Here is a 26,256-nt window from a genome sequence, read left to right as displayed (position 1 = left end):
CTTAAAAAACAAAAGTTATAAACATATCCGAGGGGTTAGTCAATCGGTATTGCATTGGCGTCTCTCTGCCAGTAGAGGGCGCCACCAGTTCAACCTGGTAAAACAGTACAATCATCCTGACGAGTCCCTTTCAGAATGGAGCTCAGCTATTGCGTCCCAGTTAAGATATCAAAATTTCTTTCAAAGATTTTGCATTTGTTCATCGCTAACATTCTAAAATTCCAGTGTGTGTATATCAAATGACAATTATTGCATGTTTACATATTTTCAGTGTCTTTGCATACAAGGATGAAGCCTTAAATGATAAATTGCTGGTGCAGCCATCATCAGTCTCCAGCAGAGAGCAGTGCAGAGATACAGATGACCTCAGCCTGGAAACAGTCTGTGTGAGGATGAAGACTCAGTCCCTGTTACCCCAGAGGGACGTGGCAGGGTGCTGATGCTCACTGAGGCTCTCCTAGGCCATGCTGTTACTGCTGAGCTTGGTCCACTCAAAGATGTCCTGCTCACACACAATGTCTGAGTTGATGAGCAGGTAGCGGTCGCCCACGCAGAAATGCTTCTGGCAGGCTGCACACTTGAAGCATTCCAGGTGGTAGACCTTGTCCCGCACACGCATGGTCATCTCGAACGCACGGATCCTCTTCTCGCAGGAGGCGCAGAGCCCGTCCTGACCGAAAAGCCTGAGAGGAGGAGGAGGAGAAGTTAAACCTGAGTGTATCAATACTCCATCCAAATCCAGGTGTGCCAGTGTTCACACTAACCTCAGGTAGTCTCTCCGGCATAATTTCCTCCCCAGTTTGTAGTAGAGCCGTCGTCCCACCTCCCCCAGTCTGCATCCGCACAGGTCACAGCTAAGGCAGTCCTCGTGCCAGTACTGCTCGATGGCTTTCAAGAAGAAACGGTCGCCGATGCTCTGCTGACACCCGCCACACGTCAGGAGGGACGGTGGCATCTGGAGGACCTCATCCACCGGCTCCCTACGGTAGACACATCATCAGTTAGGGCACCAGGTGATAAATATAAATGAGGTACAAAGAATTATGCTCTCAGAAAAATGCTACGACAGGACACCAGACTTTATTTTATTATTATTATCTAGAGAGAAAATGATTATAAAGCTTTGTTAATATGTTGAGAATTGAAAATAGAATGTTTGAGATCCAAAAATGATCTCACACTGTCATTGCTTGGTCTTATCTACTCCACAACTTCAACTGCACGCTATTACTAAAGTCTAAGCACACGCTGTCCACTAGAGGGCGACATTTCAGACTGTACTACATACTGTATACTACTTTACAATCACAATACATATCTTTAAAAACAGTACTTCTATATGAAACAGATATTTTGGCACATGTAACTTTGCTGAGTGCAGCCAGTGTGTAAAAATGAATACATTATAATTCCTACAGTTAAAGTTTGGGAGCACTAACTTATTCTTACAGAGAACAGATCGCATCGTCCTTGAACACATTTCCCCCACAGAATCTCTCTATATGCTATAAATACATGACGCCGGTAGATACTTACTCATTGGCTTCCATCGTCTTCCTCTCTATGGTGGACGTCATTCCAAACATGTATAACGTCCTCGCTGATCAAAGATGAGCGGGCTCGGTGCACAGTCAGGTGCCGGAGCTGCGTGTGTGTGCCTGTGTGTGTGCCTGTTCACCGTCACACCAGCCAGGACGCGCCGCACCTGCTCCCCCCGCTTGGCCCGGTGAAGAGCTTCGGTCTCACCGGCTGTGGCTTCGGGTCTGGAGTCCCGGACTCAATGGCCGCAAGATGGAAGAGAATCACCCTCTACGCGACGGAGCGATGATGGAGGACGCGCTCGTCATTTCCTGAGGCAGTAAGCCGCGCTGACATTTCCACGTCTTTAAAGTCTGTTTGCTTGAAGACCGCCCGTGGAGCTGCAAATGTCATCAACGCGTCCGATCGAAAGGTCACCTGCGCGGGTCTCGGTGTCCTTGCGCGTGTGCGTGTGTGTGTGTGTGTGTGTGTGTGAGTAAACAGATGAAGCGGCGATCGGTTCACCGTTACAGCCCCTCTGCTCTCTGCTCGCTGCTCTGTATTCGCTGCTCTGTGCTCTGTGCTCTGTCCTCTCCTGTGCCTCTTCCTGCTCTGCCCGCCGCTTGACAATGGGAGGAAACGGCTCTTTAATGTGACAGAGACGCGCCGGCAGACACGCAGCGCGTCGTGACCGAGACAACCCGGCCTCCTCGCGCGCTGTGTGTGAAGAGTAGATAAGAGTCAAGATAAGTGAGTGCGTCGTGATGTTATTTTAGTTCACTAGTTTGTTGTGTTGTTGACTCATTCCCTCTATTGAAAGTCATTTATACAGTACAGTGGTTTTATATCGTCAGGGCCACAGCTTCCACCTCACTCAATGCCAACAACAATGCCTCATCTCCCTCTTTCTCAATCCTCCTTCATGTAACATCTCTCATCTGTTATTTAATAGGAAGATGTGGTAAACAGCAGCTAAACCCAGATCCAAATTGATACCAAATCAATAAATATCTTGTCAACCAAATGTTAATATAAACTTTATGAAATGGAAGAGACCATATGGTGATAAACTGCATCCTACACGTTTATATTATGTTTTTCTTTAATTCCAGTTGTTTAAACAGATTATTTTTGTTTTCCTATACAGTTTTACTAAAGCCTTACCACACAGAGTCACATTTATAATATCCCAACATACTGCATGATCTAAAGATGTATTAGTCTGTGTGAAATGCAGGCCGTGAAATTTCTGCATCTCTCTCTCTCTCTCTCTCTCTCTCTCTCTCTCTCTCTCTCTCTCTCTCTCTCTCTCTCTCTCTCTCTCTCTCTCTCCCTCTCTTATCTGCTGCCAGCACCTCAGGGCCGCCTGCAGGAGGGAGCCACAAACACAGCAGTTGGACTGGGCAGCAAGATAAAGCACCTCACTCTGGTGGCCAGAATCGGCTCCTCTGCCAGATGCAAGGAGAAGGATCACAGGCAAACTCTAAATGTAGGGTGAATATATTCCCGGGGCTACAGACAATTATTGGACTGTGTGTCAACTGTACTGGATGGACACCAAACTAAGGAGGCCCAGGGGCGACGTCGCAATGGCCCTGTGTTGTGCCAACGCACAATGAAGCCCAGATACGACTTATTACTCATATCTTTCTTCAACTTAAAGATAAATAAACATCATATTTTTATATGACTATAAGAGCCCATTGTATTGGTCACACACATATGTATCCTATGATACATATGTGTGTGTGTTGTATTATGTGTGACATGCAGGTCCGCAGGTCTGAATAATGAACAGAAACAAAAGAGGAGAGAGTCAGAGCTCAGATGATACCAAATCATCCGCTGCTTCCTGTGGAGTTGAGCGAGAAGGCCCAGAGGATGTGCGACTGGCAAGCAGAGATGAAGCTTTCCTGGGGGGGGACTGCTGCGCACTACATTCACTTCCTAGCACACACACAGACAGACACACACACACCACCACCACCACCATCCCCCATGGTGACACCCATCTTATTGCTTCCCAGATAGACGGGTTGACTCCAGATGTTTTGAAGTGATAGCAGCATCGAAGCCTCAGCACGACATGCAAACTATAACTTGCAGTCATTAAACGCTAATACCGTTATCTGTCTCTTCAACCTTTTCCAAATGCCACAAGCCGGAGTACAAACACGGTACACTTTACTTGCACACTTGACATTAACACCTGAGAAAGGTTGAGAGTGTGTGAGATGTCATTTACAAGCTTTTGACTTCTTCATTCATATCTTATCATATGGACTACACAGAGATTCTTACTATGGCTTCTATTCCCCTCAGATATGGAAAATGGCGAGTAAATGGTTAAGAATCTAGAAAAGCTTTTGGGAAGTGGTGTCACTCATGTCCAGCTTCCTGTTTTGCCCGTGTGGCACTGAGAGCATTATGGAGTTGAAAGCAATGTGGAATGTGAGGCCAGCTGGAAAATAAAGGTCAAGACTAAGCACAAAAAAGAAAAGATAATTATGCTTAAACTGCTTTTGTTTCATCATTGGGCAATACACCGATGTGAATTGTTCAAAAAGCTGATTCTAGTTGTTCAGCAGGATTGATTTCCAATTTAAATGCTATCTCATTAGAGATTTCCTGTTCCTAATTAGTGATTGATCAAAGATGCTCGACCGTTATCTAAATGCAGAGTTTTAAGGCCCATTTCCTGAAATAAGAGAGCTGTGGACACCGTGTTTACTCTTTGCAACTGCTGAACAGCAATAGTGAAAGTACAACTTCCTGTCTGATCTGAAGGGATAATTAGCCGCCGTTTCATTGCCTCCCCTCTGAACACTCACAGGCCAACACACATTGATGTAACCGTTTGCCGTGTTCACTGTTTCCATGTGGGATTACATGGGAGCGTGAGTGGAAAGTTGCTCTAAAATCCCACAACCTGAGGGTCAGAGATCAAAAACAAACACCCTGGAATTCTTTTAAAAGTGGCCAGTGCGCCATGTTGTCGTTTGATTGATATGCTGCAGGCTGCGGAAATGAGTCACTGGTTGAAAAGGAGCTTCACTGACTCTCGGGACTCTCCCATAATCAGTATTACCCCAAAAAGAAAACACACTCACAATGGAGGAGTGCAATCAAAAAGCACAGGCTGCTGTGTTTGCTGCTTCCTGTATTCGGCAAAACAAAAGAAAGTTGGTTTCACATTCTGTTGGACTTCAGCTAACCCCTTGAGATATTGATGTTAATGAGTGTGTGTGTGTGTGTGTGTGTGTGTGTGCGCGTGTGTGCGTGTGTGCGTGCGTGTGTGTGTGCGCGTGTGTGTGTGCGCGTGTGCGTGTGTGCGTGTGTGTGCGTATGTGCGTGTTCAAAGATATCAGGAAAATTAAACAAAAAGAGAGAGAACGAACAAATGAATGAATGTTGTTTCACATATTTGTCACTTTATTCTGTGATAAATATCAATTAGGATCATCAGACTTGTTATTACTTCATAAAAGCTCCTTACGTTGGGATCACTTCTGTATTTTACTGCCACCTGCTGATTTAAGAAGATACATACAGTTTTGCACAGCCTGCAGCTATCTATTTCATCATTTCAAGACATCCCAATATTCTAAATGTACTTATATTAACCGTGTAATACCCTGAAAGTCACTTTGTATCACTCATATATGCTCATGCTCTACTGTACATTGTATTTGTCCTCTTTTAGAAGAGGTTTTTTATTATGATTGTGTTTTATACTGCACTGTATTCAGAAAAGCAATGTTTATTGTTTGTTACACCTTCATATTAAATAATGAAAGAAGAAATGAAGACATCTCTTTTACATCAGGGCTGCTGGATGCAACACAAAGGAACAAATGGTCTTCAATCATAATTTAACTTTCATTCACTTTTGCGCAGTTCAGTAAACATAAGTTAACAGGAAACATCAGCTTCTTTGTTGTCCACTAAACCATGAACCTCCCTGGTTGAGCGCACAGATGCAGCAGAGATGAACTTTGCTGAGTGTTGCAGTGAGTTTGATCTCAGGATCTCTCCACAATAATCAAAGCTAATGATTGTGCAGAATTTCCTCCCAGAGGCTGTAGATAAAACTGCCTGTTCGGAAAAGGTAACTCCAAAATGCTTCACACTGGAAAAAAGTATCAGTTATTACACATAAATAGTACTACTGCTCTTTTCTGAACGTAAATTTATCTTCAAATTGTTGTAAACCCGATTATGTTTTATCTTCTACGTATATTTGATCAGGCATCTGTCCTAACAGCTAAAACAGGACCGTGCTCTTTATAAAGAGTTTCTTCGTCTCTCGCACCGTCTCAGTTGTCGGTGAGGCCGGCGGGGCGGATCCCACAAAAGAGTCAAAGAGAAAATAAAGCAACACAACAACAACAACAACACCAACCTGACCGTGTCGTATATTTCGCTGTCAACCTCCCCTGTGGATAAACACCATCAAGGTGGGTGAACGTGGAGCAGCGCTGCGGGTCAAAGCGCCCCGGCGGCGGCTCGCCAGCACGCTGCTACACCGACAAGCGAGCTAGCTGCGGAGAGGCTAAAGGCCCTGTGCTACCGGCGGGGCTACCGGGGCCGAGCGACCGGGAGACCGGGCGGCTGACAGCGGTTACTCCTGCCGGCTGCCCTCAGTAGAGCCGCGTCCCCTTTGAGCAGCGCAGCTTTCTCCCCCAGGCTCCGAGTCTTTAACCCGGGGAGAGAATCCACTGAGCCCGCATTAACATGAAGCCGCTCGGTGCTAACGTGCGGAGAATCCGGAACAATAGTCCACATACCTCATTATAAATGTACATAATCAAAGATGTATCAGTACTTTAACTTCGGCTCTTACATTTTCTTATTATGATGCTACACATTCACCCGCTCAATGTAACGGGATTGTTTGTGTACTTTTGCTAACGATGCTAAGTCTCACTTCTTCTACTCTACATTATCTCACACACTTCGCGGTTATATTTGTTGTTGTAAAGTTCATATCTCTGCTCTGCATTATGTCGGCAGTGTTATCATCTGTACATGAGGTCTGAGCCGCAGGAGTCCGATCTTAGTAACCTGCTAACTAGCTGGATCAAGACAATGCCCATTGTATCCAACCACTCCATCCCATAATACCGCTGCTTCCCGGGGTAACCACTGGGCAACACGAGTTCAGTTCAACCGTCCAGTCAAAGTTCATTTAGACTAAAGCTCTGATCTTTTCATCAGTGTTTCTGTTTAAGGGATGATTATTTTGAAATAAATGGAGTTTCCAGCTGACCTCTGACCTCTTCTTTGATACTACAGATGCCCTCAGCGATGAATGGAAACATGACACTGCAAGCCGCCAGCCCAGAGGTGGGATCCGCTCCAGGGTCACTCTGTGGACAGTCTGAGGTCCTGAAGCAGGTGCTGGGTGTCATCGACAAGAAGGTCCGCAACATGGAGAAGAAAAAGGTACACACACACACAGGAGAGGGATGATGTCATCTGGAGGGCCTCCTTTAATGGATGCTCTGGATATTTGAAGTTCATTTAAGAAGTGTTAACATGTTCACTCTTCTGCCACAGAGCAAACTGGATGACTACCAGGTCAGGAAGGATAAAGGGGAGCGGCTGAACCAGGACCAGCTGGTGATTACATCATAAAGCATCATAGAAGGAGAAGTCTTCAATCACCTTCAACTGCAAGAATGTCAACGTCACATGTTTTCTTCTTCTACCATTTTAGGAGGCGCTTGCTAAATATCAGGAAATCTCGCATAACCTGGAGTTTGCCCGGGAGTTGCACAAGACCTTCATCGCAATGGGACAAGATGTAAGTATGACATCATCCCTCGGCTTCAGCGCAGTGGCGTCCCGGCTCGTAGTGACGTGACTTTGTGTGTCGTTCCCTCCAGATCCAGAAGATAGTGAAGAAGACGGCGCGGCGAGAGCAGCTGCAGCGTGAGGAGGCGGAGCAGAGGAGACTGAAGACCATCCTGGAGCTGCAGTTCCTCCTAGACCGGCTGGGGGACGACGGCGTGAGGCAGGAGCTGAAGCAGGGAGTCGCCGGCTCCCAGCTACTCACAGACGCAGACCTCACTGCCTTGGATGAGTTCTACAAGCTGGTTGGGCCCGACCGCGACCAGCATGCAGGGTCAGAGCTTTGGTGTCTGGATCTTTTTGAACCTTTTTGATTTGTGTTTGTTTGAAAAAGGAAACAATCTAACGTCTCTGCCCCCTCACAGGTTGGTTGACCAGTATGAAGACGCATCTGTGCACCTCTGGGACCTGCTGGAGGGGAAAGACAAGGCTGTGGTAGGAACGACATGTAAGTCGCTGTGTTCTCCTTTAACATTAATAACTCTGATCAGTGAGGACGTGAGGTCTTCATGAGGCCAGGCAGATTTTGTTTAGGGGCCCGGCTCACTCACTCAGACAGGTTCATGACTTGTAAAGCTCCGTCATGTGTTGTGTGTTCTGATACAATGATTGCCCGTCTAAAGGCCTCCAGCGAGAAAGGAGCGGCCGTAAACATTAGGAGAGTTGTTTCTCTCCATGCACGTGCTGCTGAGAGCCTTTTGTTGTTACACTGTCGGCCTCTAGACTCTTTAAAGTGATGGTGTAGCGTTGCATTAATGCAGCGGCATGAGGATGCTGGTGTTCTGCGTCCTCGGTGCTCTGGACTGGCAGGCGGCTGCATTGAGCCGGGGGCCGAGGCCCTGGGCTCTGCCTGAGTCAGCAGGGGGCAGAGTGCCAGCGGCCCTGTCACCGGCCGGCTCCCTGGAGGCGCTGGAGGATATTTGGTGACCCAGTTCTCTGTAGCGACATCAGCTAAACCCCTTTTAACCCAGCGGCAAGCGCTCACATGGCGACCTGGGGTGATGTTCAGTCAGGCGGCGGCAGACATCTTGGTTTTGAGACCGACACCAGCAGTTTCCCTTTTACACACACAGACACACTGACACACAGGCCTCATACAGTAATGTCTCCTCTTCACGGTTTAATCCGTCTCTGTTTAAGGTAATTATGCTTTCAGCTGGCAGCGGTGTGTGTGTGTAGTGTTCTCACAGACAGAAATGTAGCGTTTGGCACCAAGGATAGAAAAGTGCTGCGTCATCAAACCACCTCAGCCTCCTGTAACTGGTCTCTGCAGAGCCGCACCAGTGTGGAGCTTATCCTGAATCTTGCAGCAACTCAAGAGTTCATGTTGCCAAAGTGATTTCAGCAGAGCAGGAAGTGTGTGTGTGTGTGTGTGTGTGTGTGTGTGTGTGTGTGTGTGTGTGTGTGTGTGTGTGTGTGTGTGTGTGTGTGTGTGTGTGTGTGTGTGTGTGTGTGTGTGTGTGTGTGTGTGTGTGTGTGTGTGTGCTAACAGGATCACCGCCGAGGTCTGAATTGTCTTTCTTCACTTTTACATTGAAGGATTTGATCACAGATGTTTGGATTTGCTTTACCAGGTCATATGAAGGTAGAAGATGTAAATTAATTCAATTAAACTCTTCCCTCCTCACACCTGTTCACATGCATGAGGCTCTGTGATTGGTCGTCTCTCCTGCCTGCAGTCATGCTTACTTTAGTACTATAATGAACTGAAATCTACTGCAGACATTTAGAGGAACTGGTTTGCTGTGGTGCTCGGTGTGTTAACAGGCTGCTGGTAGAGAGAACAGTGAGAAGGAGAAGGAGAAGTACAGTCGCAACAAATGTCAAAGCTTCCATCTCCTGCAGCCTGACTGCAGAAAGCTCATGAATTAAAGCTGACGGCCGTGTTTTTGTTGTTGATTGGCTGCAGTCCTCAGTGATGACTCTGATTCTTCCTCTGCCAGACAAGGCACTGAAAGAGACTCTGGACCAGGTGGTGCTGAGTGGCTACTTTGAGCGGGTTCCATCTCACCAGAATGGAGTGTGTGTGGAGGAAGAGGAGGAGGAGCCGGCAGCAGCACCCACCGCCGCAGTTGCTGTCACAGCGGCGTCGCCATCCCCATCTTCAGCGCTCGTGGAGTCGTCGGAAGCAGAGGAGCAGACTGTGGAAGCAGGTCAGGAGGGTTCTGATCACGCTGATGTAATGAAGTGATGAAGATGACGGGGCTGCGTTCACTGAGCTGCTTTCCTCTTTACAGAAACTGAAGTCATCGAGGAGTTCATCGAGCCCATAGCAGTGGAAACCACAGAGGTGAGAGGATTGATCTGCTCCCATTGTGTGTGTGTGTGTGTGTGTCTGTGTGTGTCCCTCTTGGCTCTGTGCTGGTGTGTGACGGCTCGTCTCTTCTCCAGTTCATAAACAGACAGTTCATTCCAGACGGCACATACAGCGGCAGTGAGAAGGAGCAGGCGGACGAGTGGAGCACAGAAACAGAGGTACGTACGGATGAAGGGCAGATGATTCCTCTGTAGAGCCGATCTCCTCTGCTCCTCCTCATCCAGATGTGTGTCCATCCCTTGCAGGCGGTCGGTGTGATGCAGCAGCAGCCGGTGCCTCTGACTCCTCCTCCCGTCACCATGGAGCCCCACTCTATGAACTCGGCCCCCGCCTCGCCGCCCGCTGACCCCTTGGTCAGGAAGCAGGTGGTGCAGGATTTGATGGCACAGATGCAGGGAACCTACAACTTCATGCAGGTGAGGAGTCGCTCCACACTCCACGCCTCTGCTTTACTGCAGACGTGAAGGTTTCCCCTGACCGTGTTTGTGTTCTCAGGACTCCATGCTGGAGTTTGACGGACAGCCCATCGATCCTGCCATCGTCTCGGCCCAGCCCATGAAGCCGGCTCAGAACATGGACCTGCCTCAGATGGTTTGTCCTCCAGGTGAGCAGGATGAGCTCTGATACCAAGTAGGTGAAAGCCAGAAGAGAGATTTTCCTTAACACTCTGATCATTTCCTCAGTTCACCCAGAGTCCCGGCTATCGCAACCCAACTCTGTTCCAGTCCAGCCTGAGCCCACACAAGTACGTGTTCAGTGTTCAGTAAGAGAGTTTAAGTGTAAAGAAGAAGAAGAGCTGCATTTCATTTGTCTCCTTCCCTGCTGTCAGGTCCCCATCATCTCCCCGACACCGCCCCCCATGTACCAGACCTCACACACTCCTGATCCCCGACCCTCAGCAGAATCCATCGACCCCATCCAGGTGAAGCAGGAAGTGAATGAATGGACTTGAGATCAATCATCATGAAAGCCAAGTTGAGTCACTGTCACACATGTTGCCTCGTCTTCACGCTGTGTCTTTCCCGTCCTCCGCAGACCTCCATGTCCCTGTCGTCCGAACAGCCCCCGCCCTCCGCGACGCTCCCCCCCACCTCTCAGACGCCGGTGTTCCAGGCCGTCTCCAAAGCTCCTCACAGCACCGGCATCAACGTCAACGCAGCACCATTCCAGTCCATGCAGACAGTAAGAAGCCTCACTCACACTCACTCACACTGCTACATCATACCAGATACAAAGAATGGTGAAGTTCAGTCTAAGACCTCAGTGTTCTGATCGGCTGTATAGATGAAGTGAAGGGTTGCAACAGGAAAAAAAGGAAGTGTGTTTGCTGCTGGCGTCCTTAAGTGCCCTGTAAACACTTTGCCTTTGAAGCAGCCGTGTCCGGGAAGTAGAGCCATGGATTTAACTCCTAACAAGCTCGTGACCTTTCCTCTGATTTGGGTTCAGCTCTACATTGTCCCCCTTGTTTGCCCCCTCAGGTGTTCAACCTTAACGCCCCGGTCCCCCCGGCCAATGAGGCGGAGGCTTTGACCCAGGCCACTCAGTACCAGAACAGCTACAACCAGGCCTTCAGCAGCCAGCCGCAGCTTCCTGTGGAGCACACGGAGATGCAGACGGAGCAGCTGCAGTCTGGTGGGCAGATTCCTCATCCTCATCTTCATCACATGATCACTGCTGGACCCCTGTTGTTAAATAACGACCTCTTCCCTTCTCCCTGTGTTTAGTAGTCGGTGCCTTTCATTCCCAAGATCAGCCTGGCGGCCACCAGCCGGCCTCCCAGCAGGGCCCGGGCTTCAGCCGGCAGACTCAGTCCTTTTACAACAGCAGAGGGATGTCGAGGGGCGGCCCCCGTAACGCCCGGGGCATGATCAACGGCTACAGAGGCTCGTCTAACGGGTTCAGAGGTGAGCTCACACGCTGCACACACAAATGAGTCCAATCTCCTGCTGTGTAAGTGATTTTAAGAGTAAAGTCTTGTGATCTCCAGGCGGCTACGACGGTTACCGCCCTCCTTTTGCCAACACTCCAAACTCTGGATACGGACCAACCCAGTTCAACACACCCCGGGATTACTCAAACGGGAATTATCAGAGAGTATGAAAACTCCTTACAGGCTCCTCATTACATTACCAGGCTGTTGAAGGTTTTCTTTTGCTCAAACGCTTTGTGTGTCTGTGTGTGTTTCTGAAGGATGGATACCAACAGAACTACAAGCGCGGCGCAGGCCAGGGACCCAGAGGCGTGTCCCGAGCCAACACGACGGCCATGCGATCCTGAGAGGCCTTTCATACGGACTGTGACTGACTCACTTGCACCACACTGAAAATTCAAAAATGCATTGCCCCGCCCCCTCTCGCTCAATCACCTTCTTTCTGTTCTTCTTCAGTGGTATTTCTCCCGGCTCAATCAAAGCGCCGCCCGCTTTGAGATTTGGAAAATGTTAGATCCTTTTGAATCCTACACACACACACACACACACACACACACTTAGACTGTAAATCAGGTCATCGATTTACACAAGCAGGTGTCACAATATTCCTGTAAACTTGAAAGACTTCATTTAAGTTATTGTTTTGTATAAATTAACACCTGCCACTGCTGGTCCAACCCGTGGGAGTTCTTTCCCTTTGTTTTTGTTTTTTTTCTCTCTCTCCTGTCATTTTGGTTCTCAAAAGCTTCAGTTCAACGAGCTCCCGTTTTCTTGTTTGTAAATTGATGTTGCTTCAAGAGTTTCAATAAAGTTGTGTTGCATACCCTCGCTTTGTTTGCAGTTTGTCAGTAAGGAAGCTGTGAGGGCGAAGACGCAAAATATGAGTTTGAGTTAGGTTTCTTCCATTTCAGATTGATTCAGAACAAAGTGACCAGGATGTGTGTGTATGTGTGTGTGTGTCCCTTGTCTGCTGATAATGAGTAAGACAATAGACACTTAAAACATAACTCTTAATGTTCCTGATAAGTTCAACATGGATATAAGTCGGTTCTTTTATATTCAAACGAAAGACAAACCGCTACAATTTCATCTTCAAGCCAAAACGGAATATTTGAAATCTTTGTTTCACTTTGTCTCAGATGGAAGCATGGCTGATACAGTGGGAGCAACTTCCCCCTGAGTTTGGCCTCTCAGGCTCGCAACCCTCGTGCTGGTTGTAATTAAATCCTAATTTGTCGTTAAAATCAGCAAATCCCAAACCTCACCATGTCTCTTAAATCTAAACTTGGATCATTTATACCGGTAAAGTTTGATTCATTGTGAAAGTACGCGGCCCGGTAAACCAGCGAGGCCGCGTTCAGGGGGAACATCTGAAAACTTTCGAAAACGTCGCTTGGCTATGACGTCACGTAGGGGTCCTGAGTGAACGCGTGTCTCCACGTGAGAGTATCAACAGCGTGATGGCTAACATGTGAGATTTGCACTCGTATCATTGGGTTTAAACGAGGATCGAACACCAGCCGTGTGGTTTGTAACTCACGGTAACGACTCGTTCATACGGAGCATTAGTTTTACGGCGTTTTGTCGCGTTTGCGGCAGATTTTAGATTCGCGGCTATCGTTTGTTTTGGCTGTAAATCACCTGGAGCTCGCGTACTAACTGCGCTGACAGTATTTACAGCACGTCACCACGCTGTCTGTGTTGCACTGCGGGTAAAGTTGTGTGCTCCTGGTTCTGGTTCTGGTTCCTGTCTGACGATGGCGACCGTCCGCAAGAAGGTGGACAACCGGATCCGCGTCCAGATCGAGAATGGAGTCGCGCTACAGCACCGCTCCATGTTCGTGGTGGTGGGAGATCGAGGGAGAGACCAGGTGAAAACACACACAGACACACACACACACACACACACACACACATGGAATAATAACCTCTCTTGAATCCGTGTCCTGTCTGATCCAGGTCGTCATTCTGCATCATATGCTGTCTAAAGCCGCAGTCAGAGCTCGGCCCTCTGTGCTGTGGTGCTACAAGAAAGACCTCGGCTTCAGCAGGTGAGTGTGAAGCCTCAGGGTTTTAGGTTTGAGTCTCCATAACGTTCAGGAGGAGATTTGATTTGTTTATGTCAAACCTTTGTCCCTCAGTAATCGTAAGAAGCGCATGAGGCAGCTGCAGAAGAAGATCAAGACGGGGACGCTGAATCTGAATCAGGACGACCCGTTTGAACTCTTCATCGCCGCCACCAACATCCGCTACTGTTACTACAACGAGACGCACAAGATCCTGGGGAACACGTTCGGCATGTGCGTCCTACAGGTTAGCACCGGCCGTGACTCCATCATGGTCCGGTCACCAGTCTGATCGCCGTGTCTCACTCCTGCGTCTTTGTTTCTGTCCCTCAGGACTTTGAAGCTCTCACTCCCAACCTGCTGGCCAGAACAGTGGAGACGGTGGAAGGTGGAGGCATTGTGGTCATCCTGCTCAGGACCATGAACTCTCTAAAGCAGCTGTACACCATGACCATGGACGTTCACTCCCGGTACAGGACGGAGGCTCATCAGGATGTGGTCGGGCGTTTCAACGAGAGGTCGGTGCTCCTCAGGCCTTCACAGAATCTACAGAAGACACGTTTGTCCCCGTTATTCACGTTACTTCTGTCCATTTCCAGATTCATCTTGTCTCTGGCGTCCTGCAAAAACTGCGTTGTCATCGACGACCAGCTCAACGTCCTGCCCATGTCCAGCCACATGGCCAACATCAAGCCCGTCCCCCCAAAGACTCAGGTATGTAACGGCGCCGCCCTCTGCTGTGGAGGTCACACACACTCTCCACCATGCCTGACCAGGTTGTCTCGTCTCCCTGCAGGAGGACGGTTTGTCTCCGCGTGAGCAGGAGCTGAAGGAGCTAAAGGAGACGCTTCAGGACACTCAGCCTGTGGGTGTGTTGGTGGATCGCTGCAAGACCATGGACCAGGTCAGGAGCTCTCACAGGCTTCACATTCACACCTACAACATTCCCTTCTGCTCAGCTCGGTTCTCATCTCCTCCTCTCTGTTTGTCCTCCAGGCCAAAGCCGTGCTGAAGTTCATCGAGGCGATCTCAGAGAAGACCCTGAGGAGCACCGTGGCTCTGACCGCCGCCCGCGGTCGAGGCAAATCTGCGGCTCTGGGCCTGGCTGTGGCCGGAGCTGTCGCTTTCGGGTACAGAACTGATTCCCCGTATTCTTAGACAGTAACAGAACATCTCTAGATTTGTGACCTCACTGCTGCCTGTCGCTCTTTGCAGTTACTCCAACATCTTCGTGACGTCACCCAGCCCAGACAACCTCCAGACCATGTTTGAATTTATCTTCAAAGGCTTTGACTCTCTGCAGTACGAGGTACGCTGTCTTCCTCTTATTGTATACTGCGTTTGTCGTCAGGATTGCGTGACTTCACTTCTGCTTCATGTCTTGTTTTCCAGGAGCATCTTGACTATGAGATCATCCAGTCTTTGAATCCGGACTTTAACAAAGCTGTGGTGCGAGTGAACATCTTCAAGGAGCATCGGCAAACCATTCAGGTAAACACCAGCGAACGAGTCGCCCCTCACCTCTCCTCCGCTGTCGGCGCCTCGTGAAGTAAACGACCCATCTGTGCCCCTCAGTACATCCACCCGGGCGACGCGGTGAAGCTGGGACAGGCCGAGCTGCTGGTCATCGACGAAGCTGCTGCCATTCCTCTCCCGCTGGTGAAGAAGCTGCTGGGGCCGTACCTGGTGTTCATGGCCTCAACCATCAACGGGTCAGCAGCTCAGGAACTCTAATCAGGCTCGTGCTCTTAGAGGGTGTGTATGTGTTCTTATGTGTGTGTGTTCCTCCTGTGCAGGTATGAAGGCACCGGCCGCTCTCTGTCTCTCAAACTGATCCAGCAGCTGAGGCAGCAGAGTGCAGACAGCCAGCAGAGCACCACAGCAGAGAACCGGACCAGCAACACGGCCAGACTAGCAGCAGGTCAGCGCCGCCCTGCCCTCTTACAGTGTGTCTGTGTGTGTGTGTGTGTGTGTGTGTGTGTGTGTGTGTGTGTGTGTGTGTGTGTGTGTGTGTGTGTGTTCCAAACTTCTGACTGACTCCTGTACCTGATCTTCCTTCCTGCCCTCTCGCCCTCACAGCTCGCTCCCTCCTGGAGTCGTCGCTGCACGAGTCCATCCGTTACGCCCCGGGCGACGCGGTGGAGAAGTGGCTGAACGAGCTGCTGTGCCTGGACTGCCTGAACATTCCCAGGCTGATCTCTGGCTGCCCGCTCCCACAGAGCTGCGACCTGTATCCCTCTGCACCATCTAACTTCTGTGACTCTGTTGTAAATGTTTGTAGTTGTGACTTTGCCTCCTTAGCCCGACCGTCTCAGATACTATGTGAACAGAGACACGTTGTTCTGTTACCACAAAGCCTCAGAGGCGTTCCTGCAGAGGCTCATGGCTCTCTATGTGGCGTCGCACTACAAAGTGAGTCTGAGTCTTAAACTGCACATTAACCTGACGTGTCATCATGGCGTCTCCACGTGTTCTGACTCCACGCTTCCTTCGCTTCCAGAATTCCCCCAACGACCTGCAGATGCTGTCCGACGCTCCGGCTCATCACCTCTTCTGCCTCCTGCCTCCCGTCCCGCCCACACAGAACTCTCTGCCCGAGGTCCTGGCTGTGGTGCAGGTGAGACAGTTTAGAGTCCTCTGGTCTGGGACAAAGAGCAGTGTGTTTATGGATCAGGCTTCTCACTTCTTCTTTGTCCCCTCAGGTTTGTCTTGAAGGTGAGATATCCAGGCAGTCCATCCTGAACAGCCTGTCCAGAGGGAAGAAGGCCTCTGGTGACCTCATCCCCTGGACTGTGTCTGAACAGGTACGGGAAAAGCTCCAACGTTTGTTTTTGCAGATTTGTTTCTGTGCTGCACTCATGAAATCCTCACCTCTTCGCTCCTCTCTGCAGTTCCAGGATCCAGACTTCGGTGGCCTCTCCGGGGGCCGAGTGGTGCGGATCGCTGTCAATCCAGACTACCAAGGGGTGAGAACTCAGCAGATGGTCTCCACCTTCACCCAGGTTTATTAAACGATGTTTGTTAGTGAGCCAACTCTGTATGGATCCGTCCTGGCAGATGGGTTACGGCTCCAGAGCTCTGCAGCTGCTGCAGATGTACTACGAGGGAAAGTTCCCCACCATGGACGAGAACTCACACCCCAACCAGAATGAGATCACCACTGTTAGCAGCGAGGTAACACACACACACACCAAATCTACTCAGCTTCAATCAGGCCTGAAGCTTTGAACCAGAACTCCCGAGCGCTCAGTCTGAGCCTGACTCCACCTGCTCCTTTCAGGCCGTCAGTCTCCTGGAGGAGGTGATCAGCCCAAGGAAGGAGCTTCCTCCTCTGCTGCTGAAGCTGAGCGAGAGACGGGCAGAGAGACTGGACTACCTGGGTGTGTCCTACGGCCTCACCACACAGCTGCTCAAGTGAGTGTGTGGACATGGAGGGACAAGGGAGGGAGGGGAGAGAGACAGAAGGTCTTTACAGATTTAAAAATGTCCGTCTCTCTTTATAAACAGGTTCTGGAGGAAAGCTGGTTTTACTCCCGTCTACCTGAGACAAACTCCTGTGAGTCTGACTCAAGTTAGTGTTTCATCTTTGTTGCGCTCTGCTGTTGTCTCTGGCTCTAATGCGTGTGTGTGTGTGTGTGTGTGTGTGTGTTGAATGTAGAATGACCTGACAGGAGAGCACTCCTGTGTGATGCTGAAGGAGCTGAATGCAGATGAAGCTCCTGAGCAGAGCCGCTGGCTGTCGGCCTTCTGGAAAGGTTTGTTTACCAGACATGTTTCACCTTCATCTTCTCCCCTCCTCCCTGAGTTACAATTGCCTCCAACCGTCCGTCTTCCTTAACTGTTTTCCGCTTCCCTCAGATTTCCGCCGGCGTTTCCTGTCTTTGCTCTCTTACCAGTTCAGCAGCTTCCAGCCCAGTCTGGCCCTCAGCATCCTGCAGAACAAGAACGCCAAGGAGGAGAAGAGCAGTAAGATTCTTTGACCGATCCCTTCGATTAGATCTTGGTCTTTGTCTCCCGTCCCTGTTTCCTGACTCGTCTCTTCTCTCCTCAGTACTCAGCAGCTCTGAGATGGCGTCCCACTTCAGCCCCTACGACCTCAAGCGTCTGGAGTTGTACTCGAGGAGCATGGTGGACTATCACCTCATCATGGACCTGATCCCATCTGTCTCTCGCATGTTCTTCCTCAAGCAGCTAGGCGACGTCAATCTCTCTGCAGCACAGTGTGTGAGTTGAGTCCGGGGGGGTCCCGCTTGTTTCTTTACAGGAAGTGCAGGTTTAATGCCCGGGATGTTGACTTGTCTCTGTTCCTGTCCAGGCGCTGCTGTTGGGCATCGGGCTGCAGCACAAGTCGGTTGATCAGCTGGAGAAGGAGATCGACCTCCCCAGCTCACAGCTCATGGGCCTCTTCAACCGCCTGATACGCAAATTTGTGCAAGTAAGTCGAAATCACAATCAGTTTGAGAGGCAAAGGTGTGAAATTACCACCAGGAGAAAGAAACCTTAACCCTTTAACCCTCGCAGGTCTTTACCGGCGTGCAAGAGAAGGCCATCGAGGCAGAGATGGTGGAGTCTAAAGACATCAGCATGGAGCCGACAGTTGGAAGCCTCAACGAAGACCTGGTGCGTGATCTCACTGAGGACATCTCTGAACACAGTAGGCCGAGTTAGTTTGAGAGGAAAATGTAGAAAAACCTTTGTTCCTTCTGTTTCCGCTCAACAGAATGAAGCTGCGAAGGAGTTTGACGAGAAGCACAAACAGGAAGTAGAGAAAGTGAAAGAGATGGACCTGGATGAGTGAGTTTGGGGGTCGGTGACAGTGGGGGTTTGGTGGTGACGATGTGTGAATCAGACTGAGACGTTCTGGTGGATTTACAGGTACAAGATCCGTGGGAATGATGAGGAGTGGGACCAGGTGCTGCAGAAGCCAGGAAACACAGGAATCATCAGCATAAAGAGGTGCGGGGACTGTTTCTGCTTTCTATTAGATACAACTTTGTGTTTGTGTAGAGATGTGAGTGTGACGATGTTCTGACTCCATCACAGTGACAAGAAGAGGAAGTTGCAGGGGGGAAACCACGCGGCGGCGCCGGGCGAGCCGCTGCACGGCAAAGTCAAGAAGAAGGAAACGCAACACGGGAAATTCAAGAAGAACAAGGACAGGCAGGGAAAGGGAAAGTTTGGAAAGAAGGCGTGACGAGTGGCGCCGCGGTAACGGGACTGTGTGGAAGCTCCAAGGAAACAAGGACTCAGATTTATGTGTATTTGTCTTATGAGGGGAAAAGGAAGAGTAAGAGACTGGAAATACTAAAGAGATCTTTTATTATTTCACATTATTCTAAATTTTTTTACAGTTCACTTGTTTGAAATTCTAGCAAAACAACTGTAAAAAAAAATTAAGTTAACATTTTTTTTAACAATCTGAGGTATAGTTGGCTATAGACTCCTCCCCCTCGCTGGGTCACTGGAAGGCTTGAGGCTGTAGCTCCTCCCACTTGTGCTTCAGCTGAGCTTTTAGCGTTTCTGGCGCAAAGATGCAGTCGATGGCGCGGCGGGAAAGCTCCCACACGGCGTCGGGGCCGAGGCCGAAGGTGGAGGCGGCCAGCTGATACTCCTGAGACAAGTCTGTGGAGAACACGCCCTTATCGTCCGTCTGACAGGGGGAGGAGACACAAGTCACCGGTTAACTTTGACATCTGCCCAAAGCGTGAAATGTTGATGTATTAAATATTTCTTACACAGATCACACTGGGGTGTCCCAGCTGGTACCAGTACTTGAAGTGATGTTTGGCGAAACACGGCACCGTCTTCCCTTTAACGTTCGATGTTAAGCACAACTCTGTAATTAGATGAATCACAGTTGGAAATCAAACCAAACTCCTAAGATCGGAACACAAATGTGACTCAGCTCAGCTTTACCCAGTGGGATGTTGTTCTTCACCACTTTGTCTACGAGGCTCTGCGACCCGCCCACCTCGGGGTGTAGGAAGGTTCCGTGTCCGATCCTGTCCGGAGGAAGATTCAGCAGCAGGTCCGACTCCTCCAGCTGAGACAGCACCTGTGGTGGAGGGGGTTTCAGCTTCATATCTGGACAGTGGATATCTGTGTGAGTGTGACTGAAGGTGGCATGTCGAGTGTCCGTACCTCTGACAGGTGCAAGGACAGCTTCAGCCCACAGTTCTTGGCCCTCTGCAGCGCAGGAAGCAGGTATTTGCCGTGGCCCACCTGAAGAGAGAGAACATAAAGATCTGAACCATCAGGAAGTTATCCAGCAACGAGCTGGGAAAGTATTTAAAGTTAAAGGGTGATAGATTTAGATGATAGAGAAATTCAATAACTGGCAAGAAAAGTTCCATTTTACAAATGAAACCCTAAAATTAATTAATGCGATCATGCAAATCGACAAGCAACATGTGACTCACTGTTGGATCCCCGCTGAGGTCAAGTCCCACCACCAAACCATCAGAGGCAAGCATGAAGTCCTCAGCCAGCTTCACTGTCTCCATGGCAACTTCTGGCCCATTCCTGCGGTCAATCGCCACCAGGAACCTTCACAACACAAGCGTGCCCTTAAGCATCATGAGGCCGAATGCCATTAGACAGAAGAACACAGGAGGTGATTGTGTGTGTGTGTGTGTGTGTGTGTGTGTGTGAGTGACCTGACATCGATGTCCACTTCCTCGTTTTTGCACTGCTGGATGGCTTTGATGACGGTCTCAACATATCTCCTTTTTGTTAATCCTAGAAAATAAACACTGATTTTTCTTGTGAGATCAGAATGACTGACACACAAATACACATGATAGCAGCAGCATCATCATCATCATCATGGTCAGTCCTTACCTGTGTTGTTGTCCTCTCTCGGTGTACTTCTCAGCTCTAAATATTTGACACCATCAGCAGCAAACTCCTTTATAACATCTGTAGCTACCTGGACAGAGAGAAGAAGCAGCAGCTATTACAGGACTTATTTGTACAATCACAACATCTGAAAAGCAAAAGGACGGCTTAAAGCCACTCCTCACCATCAGGATGTCCTCCTCTGTGTCCACCAGCTGATGAATGACCTTGAAGACCTGAAAACACCTACACACACACACACACACACAGCACATTTCACACTGACTTTTGCTTTTCCAAATTGTATGACCAGCAGACGTCACAGTTCTTTGCATCTTCAGAATGATCGTACGCACTCGTCCAGTGTCCTCCTCTGGCCTTTGCCGATCGCGGTCATGTCGTGCTTGATGTTGAGTTGAGGTTTGCGGCTAATGAGCTTCTCCACCGTGCGGACGCTCACGGAGCCGTTGAGGTGCGCGTGAAGCTCCTGCACAAACAAAGACGCATCACAAACAATACAACTTATCTTTACTTTACAGACTCTTTCTTATGAACCTCTTCGTTACGATCCAAACTTACCACTTTTGGGAGTTCTCGATAAAATATGTCAGCCTGTTGCTCCATTACAACGGAAAAAGCTAAACTCTTAGCTGAGCGGCTAGCTAGCTGCCTGTATCTGACACTTTGTTTTCAGTGCACATTTCCCTGTGGCACCGCTAGGCGCCGCACTGAAATGAGAAATTAAATTTTAACTACTCCAGAAAGTAAAATATCCCGGTTCAAATTATTACCGTTACTTTATGTGAAATACATTTACGTAAACACTACATTGTATTAAATGTTTATCCTGCACTATTCTCACCCTGGTTTTATATTGTAGTTTGAAATTACTTCTCATGTTTGCTTTTCAAACATGTTTATATTCATATTTTCCAAAGCATCTTTTGGGCCTTCAACCAAGTGTTTTCAGATATGGCAGGTTAAAAATACTTCTATCCAAAGTCTTTCATAACTGTAGGCTGGTCTGCCAGAATGAGCATGATAATGGGATAATAAGCAAAAATGGGAGGAAAATTATACTAAAACCGGCTGTAGGGGATTACTGCAGTTGTCAATGCTCAGGATGAGCTGACCTGCCCTACATTTTCTAACTACTTAGAAAATTTGCCATAAAGGTAAGCTCATTGACAAACTACATTATAAAGTTATTCCTATGTCAGAATCGCCTTAAATAGATATATAAATACATGTATTAATCTTTAAAGGCTGATGTTTGTATGTGAATGTCCTAAACTTGGTTTAGTCCAGGGGTTCCCAAACCTTTGCATGATAAGGCCCCCCATATGCAAGACATATTAGACACAGCGACAATAGGCTACTACAGCTAAATTAAAAGATAAAACCATGTAAAATAATGAATTTATTGTTGTTGGTGCAGTGATAATTACATTTGAAATTGATTTCATTATTAAAGGGGAGGATGAACATCCACATTTCAGATAATGTAACATTTATAATTTGGATCTGTCATCCATTATAAATAAACTATCTTAATCTTTATCATTAAATTTGAAAATACACTGTCAAGGATGCTTCAATCAATGACAAGAGAAAGGGAGACATCAATGGGAGTGGTGGGCCTGATGGCTCATGCACAGCTAAGCCGGAGGGAATCTTTAATCAATACGGAGAAGCAAACACGCATGCGTTGTTTCACAGCGGGAGGGAGCGGACATGTTCCGATAAATGTTCCAAGTTATGTTAAGATTGATCGTCTGTTTTCTACAACGATGATGTTAGACATCGGGCCACATCCGGTCCGCGGTACAATCATATCTGGCCGCCGGTACACAGCGCGCGCAACACTGATACTGCAAGTTTGATCTCCTCCGTAGGAAGCAGTGTTGCCAGGTGTACGATAATTATCGTATTTGTACGATAATTTTGCCCTCTGTACGATGTACGATCAATAATCCCAAAAAAAGGCCAAATATACGATAATTTGAGCATTCCGTGAATGTGTGGTTGCAATCGGTTGTAATCAGCCTGTCGCAACTGTCTGTCGGGAGTGTTTTTGTGAATCCTGAAGGGGTTCCAGCGTGCAAGAGATGCACGCTGGAAAAACAATAGTCTCCTCTCCGCTCTTCTTCATTTTATTCAGAAAACTGCCAAAGGCGGAGACGTGACATGACTGACGCAGACCGGACAGTTTATGAAGACCGAGGCGATTACGGCTACACACCACTTAGTTTTTTGTTAACATTAGATGTTGGGGTTAACTCGGGGGAAAAAACATGTACCCCTTGGCCTGTTGTTCATTTATTTATTAATTATTATTAATTTGTTATTTTGGTTACCAGGTAATTTTACAGGTTATTATATAGCCAGGTTTTATATGCACTTTATTTTAAGTTATAACCTGGTAGCAGGCACTTTTTTTTTTTGCATAAGTGTTGTTTTTGTTTATGTTATTAGTTGTCATTTTTGAGGACACAGACATGTTGTTGCTCTGAAAATAAAATGTTAATATGTGAAGCCTGATCTTTATTTTCTTGTCAGTTATCATGAATACTGTTTCTCTTCGTCAAAAAAGTAAACCTGGTGCTATGTCTATTTCCTAACAGTAGGTGGCCTCCAGGCCTCATGATTTGGCTCATTAGTTCCCACCCGTCATTGTTTACGGGGGACACATTAGCCTAACGCAACTGTGGGGCGGCTGATGAATCCATTCCGTACTGACGCCACAAAGCTGTCAATGCCTGTTAGACGCTATTCAACACTAGAGTGACTATAGCGCATCAATAGACTTGTTATTTCGGTTATGACGCGTATACGATAATTTCCCTCAAAATACGACAATTTTATGTCTCTGGTACGATAATCCTACATTTCTCACCTGGCAACACTGGTAGGAAGTTTCCGGGTTACGAACATTCGTCTTTTGTACCGATCTCAATAAAGAGGATATTCGAGTTACATTCAATAGCTCGTGGTTCCGAGGGGCGTTCTACTTTAGGACGCACATCATAACATTGTCAAAACACAATCAATCAGTGGAGAAAAACAGGAATGCAAAACCTTTCCAAATTACTTTTTTTTATTGTAAGGAAACAGTGAACTCAATAAACATTCTGTGGATCTCAGTATACAAAATCCTGTTAGTTTGTCCCCGAATAATTTGAATTTTGCTCATGTCAGAGGGAAACTACTGAATGGTATCGTATCATTGTATCATTGTATCAGTAGTAACGGTGTCCAACCTGTTCACAGCAGATATCAAATGTAGGATGATCACATTTAAAAACACAACAAAGTTTGATATGGAATGTATACTTAACGTCAAAACGGAGGTTTCAATGAACCTTGTAAAATTATTTTATCGTCCACAACTTTATAAAAGAAAAACAAAATGGCACTGACAAAGGATATAAAAGATACAGTATAAAAAAGGGTGAAGGCACTGTGGCTCTGAGGCAACACTGTGTTCTAAGGAAGCATTTGCTGATATGGTCATTAATCATTTATTTTCCTTATGGGACAACATAACAGAGCAGAGAAAGACCAACACAGAACTGCAAGTACAACGGAGCAATCAAGTTACTGAAGTCGGCACAACCTGAGGTGACGGAAGACACTATGAAATGCCAAATGTGACACTGTTAAGTGGTAATCGACAGTTTGTAAAGCAAAAATGCAAAATCACACGGGGCGGTGGGGAGGAAGTGAAGTCCTTGAGATGGAGATCTTGTCCCAGGTTATGGTCCCTGTCAATCCCAGGAGAGGCTGAGCAACGTTTATTTCACCTTTTGGCTTTCTCCTGGCCGATGTGTTGTAGCCACTCCCTCAACATGTGGAAGCTCGGCCGGGCGGCAGGATCCAGGTTCCAGCACTGTTTCATGATGTTGTACACCACCTCCGGACAGCCGTCTGGACAGTCCATTTTGTACCCCTTTTCCACACGCGGCACTACATCTTTCAAAGGCTACAGAAAGAAGAAGAAATGAATTTAGACCAACTAGTGTGATCCCTCTTATCCACTGTAACCCATTCTTACTCAAATTCTTAATGATACCTTCTTCTTGCAGATTATAAGTGTATTCTAACAGAGAAGATACTTACAATTCTTGGGTAAGGAACTCGTCCAAAGGAATAAATCTCCCAAAGCAAAATACCGAAACTCCAAACGTCTGATTTGGTGGAAAAGTTCTATCGATCAAAAGAGAGAGAAACACTTAGAGATTCTTCTGAAATAACTTCTGAAGTGACTTTGCGTGATGAGACCGGGCGGCGCTCTACCTTTTCCCTGAGGGCCTCTGGTGACGTCCATTTCACCGGCACCTTGGCTGTATCCTGAGTGGACGAGGCCTCCTTAGTCAGACCGAAGTCGCTAACCTTGGCGATGTTGTCCTCAGAGACCAGGACGTTCCGGGCCGCTAAGTCTCGGTGCACAAAGTTACTGGACTCCAGGTACGCCATGGCCTCACACACGTCTCTGTGCAGGGGCAGGAGAACACAACAACAAGAGGTCAGAGAGACTTCAGCGACAATCTTTGGCTCAAATATGCAGCATATATTTCTGTTTATAACAAATAACACAGATGTACACACAGTGAGAAATGCACAAGACAATCTCCGCCGATTACCGTCCGGCCTCTGGAGCGCAAGTAGTCCACTAAGCTGCCCTGAAGGAAACAAGAATGAAACAGCAAAGTGATGTAACTGATGAAAGTCTGACAGACAGATGGGCAGGCAGACAGACAGGCAGACAGATACTAACCTTTGCCATGTACTCAGCAACTATAAACAGACTCCCTTTCTCCTCCACAATAACTCCCAGAAGCTGCACCAGGTTATCGTGCCGTAGTTGCCTGGAGAGGAAACAAATCCGCACAAACGTCTTATTGTTGTTTTAGCCAACATTTGTTTCCTTCTTCAAACCCACAGTGCAGATCATTTTGCTTACGTCATGACAGAAGCCTCTGCGATGAAGGCCTGAGCCGTGGCGTCGTGTTTAATGCACTTCACAGCCACTTTCTTCCCTCTGTAGTCTCCCACCATGACGTCTGCCAGATGAGAAGAATTGCATTTAAAGTTATTTACAGTAAAGAATTAAGAAGGAAACATTATTTATGTGCTTTTTCGAATGCAACCTGCCTCCAAATTCTCCTTTTCCAATAACCTGGTGGAGCTTGAGTTCTTTTCTGTTCAGCGACCAGCCACCTGTCGGCCACATAGAGAGAAGATGTGTAAACATACAAACATACATACGGTAATAAGGTTAAAGCTGCAACGATGTCATTGCATGAGGTGTAAAGGGGAGTCTTACTCCTGGAGAACTCGTCCTGCGCTGCCACCGTTCCTTCCTCCAGCTTTGGCTTGATTAGTTTGGTGCACAGACCATCTGCGTCTTTGGTGTAGTGCTGTGGGAAGGAGAGAGGAACAGAGGCAATGTGATAAACGGTGACATTTTAAAAGTGGAAACAACTTGGATGCAACTTTAGCATCTCTAAAAAGGTCAGAGCAGAGCAGTAGCAGTGTGTCACCAGTAGGGGGCTGTATGGGCAAATGAACAAAAACTAAGACTGTACACTAGAACTACTACTAAGTGTTTCTCTGCAGAATATTTTGAATCGTTTGCTGATGCAAGAAAGATGTGAATCAGACAGGAAACAAACGATTTTTGCAACATAAATCCTCGTCTGCCTTTGAAGTCAGAAACTTGAACTGTGCTGCTG

At 47.8% G+C, this 26,256-nt stretch overlaps 5 protein-coding genes across 7 annotated transcripts in view; 2 read left to right on the top strand and 3 right to left on the bottom strand.

Annotated features, from left to right (window-relative positions):
- Nucleotides 1-340: 340 nt before the first annotated feature.
- On the bottom strand, nucleotides 341-2,138 carry lmo2 (LIM domain only 2 (rhombotin-like 1)). Its single transcript, XM_076172088.1, has 3 exons — nucleotides 1,537-2,138; nucleotides 765-980; nucleotides 341-683 (listed from the first exon to the last, which is right to left on the bottom strand). The coding sequence occupies exons 1-3, from the start codon at nucleotides 1,584-1,586 to the stop codon at nucleotides 458-460; spliced, it is 492 nt and encodes a 163-aa protein (XP_076028203.1). The 5' UTR covers nucleotides 1,587-2,138; the 3' UTR covers nucleotides 341-457.
- A 3,677-nt stretch (nucleotides 2,139-5,815) lies between these two features.
- caprin1b (cell cycle associated protein 1b) lies at nucleotides 5,816-12,441 on the top strand. 2 transcript variants are annotated; one of them, XM_076172074.1, is made up of 18 exons: nucleotides 5,816-5,975; nucleotides 6,814-6,963; nucleotides 7,078-7,140; nucleotides 7,238-7,324; nucleotides 7,407-7,645; nucleotides 7,737-7,819; nucleotides 9,315-9,524; nucleotides 9,609-9,661; nucleotides 9,763-9,846; nucleotides 9,934-10,104; nucleotides 10,184-10,292; nucleotides 10,372-10,433; nucleotides 10,518-10,610; nucleotides 10,724-10,870; nucleotides 11,167-11,320; nucleotides 11,416-11,592; nucleotides 11,676-11,782; nucleotides 11,879-12,441. In XM_076172074.1, the coding sequence occupies exons 2-18, from the start codon at nucleotides 6,814-6,816 to the stop codon at nucleotides 11,963-11,965; spliced, it is 2,076 nt and encodes a 691-aa protein (XP_076028189.1). In that variant the 5' UTR covers nucleotides 5,816-5,975; the 3' UTR covers nucleotides 11,966-12,441. The 2 variants fall into 2 exon arrangements, with proteins under 2 accessions (XP_076028189.1, XP_076028182.1); XM_076172067.1 differs by having other exon boundaries at nucleotides 11,413-11,592.
- A 591-nt stretch (nucleotides 12,442-13,032) lies between these two features.
- Nucleotides 13,033-19,038, top strand: nat10 (N-acetyltransferase 10). The gene is made up of 27 exons (XM_076139416.1): nucleotides 13,033-13,489; nucleotides 13,578-13,669; nucleotides 13,760-13,931; nucleotides 14,018-14,202; nucleotides 14,284-14,398; nucleotides 14,481-14,588; nucleotides 14,681-14,814; nucleotides 14,900-14,993; nucleotides 15,077-15,175; nucleotides 15,260-15,396; nucleotides 15,481-15,605; nucleotides 15,764-15,914; nucleotides 16,000-16,096; nucleotides 16,185-16,301; nucleotides 16,387-16,488; nucleotides 16,576-16,650; nucleotides 16,742-16,858; nucleotides 16,965-17,098; nucleotides 17,192-17,240; nucleotides 17,343-17,439; nucleotides 17,543-17,650; nucleotides 17,736-17,908; nucleotides 18,000-18,119; nucleotides 18,206-18,304; nucleotides 18,405-18,478; nucleotides 18,560-18,640; nucleotides 18,728-19,038. Exons 1-27 carry the CDS (start codon nucleotides 13,376-13,378, stop codon nucleotides 18,876-18,878), a joined length of 3,120 nt encoding a protein of 1,039 aa, XP_075995531.1. The 5' UTR covers nucleotides 13,033-13,375; the 3' UTR covers nucleotides 18,879-19,038.
- A 104-nt stretch (nucleotides 19,039-19,142) lies between these two features.
- Nucleotides 19,143-21,220, bottom strand: mapda (N6-Methyl-AMP deaminase). Its single transcript, XM_076139429.1, has 10 exons — nucleotides 21,101-21,220; nucleotides 20,878-21,008; nucleotides 20,707-20,767; nucleotides 20,525-20,612; nucleotides 20,341-20,422; nucleotides 20,104-20,230; nucleotides 19,826-19,906; nucleotides 19,601-19,739; nucleotides 19,420-19,520; nucleotides 19,143-19,334 (listed from the first exon to the last, which is right to left on the bottom strand). Exons 1-10 carry the CDS (start codon nucleotides 21,143-21,145, stop codon nucleotides 19,143-19,145), a joined length of 1,047 nt encoding a protein of 348 aa, XP_075995544.1. The 5' UTR covers nucleotides 21,146-21,220.
- Nucleotides 21,221-23,608: 2,388 nt separating this feature from the next.
- LOC143016183 (tyrosine-protein kinase CSK-like) overlaps nucleotides 23,609-26,256 on the bottom strand; it is a 9,322-nt gene continuing 6,674 nt past the window's right edge. For both annotated transcript variants that reach the window (XM_076170390.1, XM_076170380.1), the window contains exons 6-13: nucleotides 25,848-25,941; nucleotides 25,676-25,741; nucleotides 25,485-25,584; nucleotides 25,299-25,389; nucleotides 25,130-25,203; nucleotides 24,818-25,013; nucleotides 24,641-24,727; nucleotides 23,609-24,503 (exon numbers count right to left, since the gene is read on the bottom strand). In XM_076170390.1, coding sequence (XP_076026505.1) covers nucleotides 24,321-24,503; nucleotides 24,641-24,727; nucleotides 24,818-25,013; nucleotides 25,130-25,203; nucleotides 25,299-25,389; nucleotides 25,485-25,584; nucleotides 25,676-25,741; nucleotides 25,848-25,941 — 891 coding nt within the window. In that variant the 3' untranslated portion in view covers nucleotides 23,609-24,320. The remainder of the gene's footprint in view (nucleotides 24,504-24,640; nucleotides 24,728-24,817; nucleotides 25,014-25,129; nucleotides 25,204-25,298; nucleotides 25,390-25,484; nucleotides 25,585-25,675; nucleotides 25,742-25,847; nucleotides 25,942-26,256) is intronic.

Source organism: Genypterus blacodes, unplaced genomic scaffold, assembly GCF_046128005.1.
Source record: "Genypterus blacodes isolate CSIRO-AG114 ecotype Tasmania unplaced genomic scaffold, CSIRO-AGI_Gbla_v1 ptg000015l_1, whole genome shotgun sequence".
NCBI classification, from domain to species: domain Eukaryota; kingdom Metazoa; phylum Chordata; class Actinopteri; order Ophidiiformes; family Ophidiidae; genus Genypterus; species Genypterus blacodes.
This window is presented reverse-complemented; position numbering and strand designations above follow the sequence as displayed.

Coding starts and splice junctions, on each gene's coding strand:
- mapda (XM_076139429.1), bottom strand. CDS start 21,145: ATGGAGCAACAGGCTGACATATTTTATCGAGAACTCCCAAAAGTG. Junction 20,768..20,877: donor CAGAGGAGGACACTGGACGA/GTGCGTACGATC, acceptor GTGTGTGTGTAG/GTGTTTTCAGGTCTTCAAGG. Junction 19,740..19,825: donor TGTCCTTGCACCTGTCAGAG/GTACGGACACTC, acceptor CCTCCACCACAG/GTGCTGTCTCAGCTGGAGGA.
- lmo2 (XM_076172088.1), bottom strand. CDS start 1,586: ATGTTTGGAATGACGTCCACCATAGAGAGGAAGACGATGGAAGCCAAT. Junction 981..1,536: donor AAGACGATGGAAGCCAATGA/GTAAGTATCTAC, acceptor TGTCTACCGTAG/GGAGCCGGTGGATGAGGTCC. Junction 684..764: donor TGCCGGAGAGACTACCTGAG/GTTAGTGTGAAC, acceptor TCCTCCTCTCAG/GCTTTTCGGTCAGGACGGGC.
- nat10 (XM_076139416.1), top strand. CDS start 13,376: ATGGCGACCGTCCGCAAGAAGGTGGACAACCGGATCCGCGTCCAGATC. Junction 14,994..15,076: donor TTGACTCTCTGCAGTACGAG/GTACGCTGTCTT, acceptor CTTGTTTTCCAG/GAGCATCTTGACTATGAGAT. Junction 18,641..18,727: donor GGAATCATCAGCATAAAGAG/GTGCGGGGACTG, acceptor ACTCCATCACAG/TGACAAGAAGAGGAAGTTGC.
- caprin1b (XM_076172067.1), top strand. CDS start 6,814: ATGCCCTCAGCGATGAATGGAAACATGACACTGCAAGCCGCCAGCCCA. Junction 10,611..10,723: donor AATCCATCGACCCCATCCAG/GTGAAGCAGGAA, acceptor CGTCCTCCGCAG/ACCTCCATGTCCCTGTCGTC. Junction 10,871..11,166: donor CATTCCAGTCCATGCAGACA/GTAAGAAGCCTC, acceptor TTGCCCCCTCAG/GTGTTCAACCTTAACGCCCC.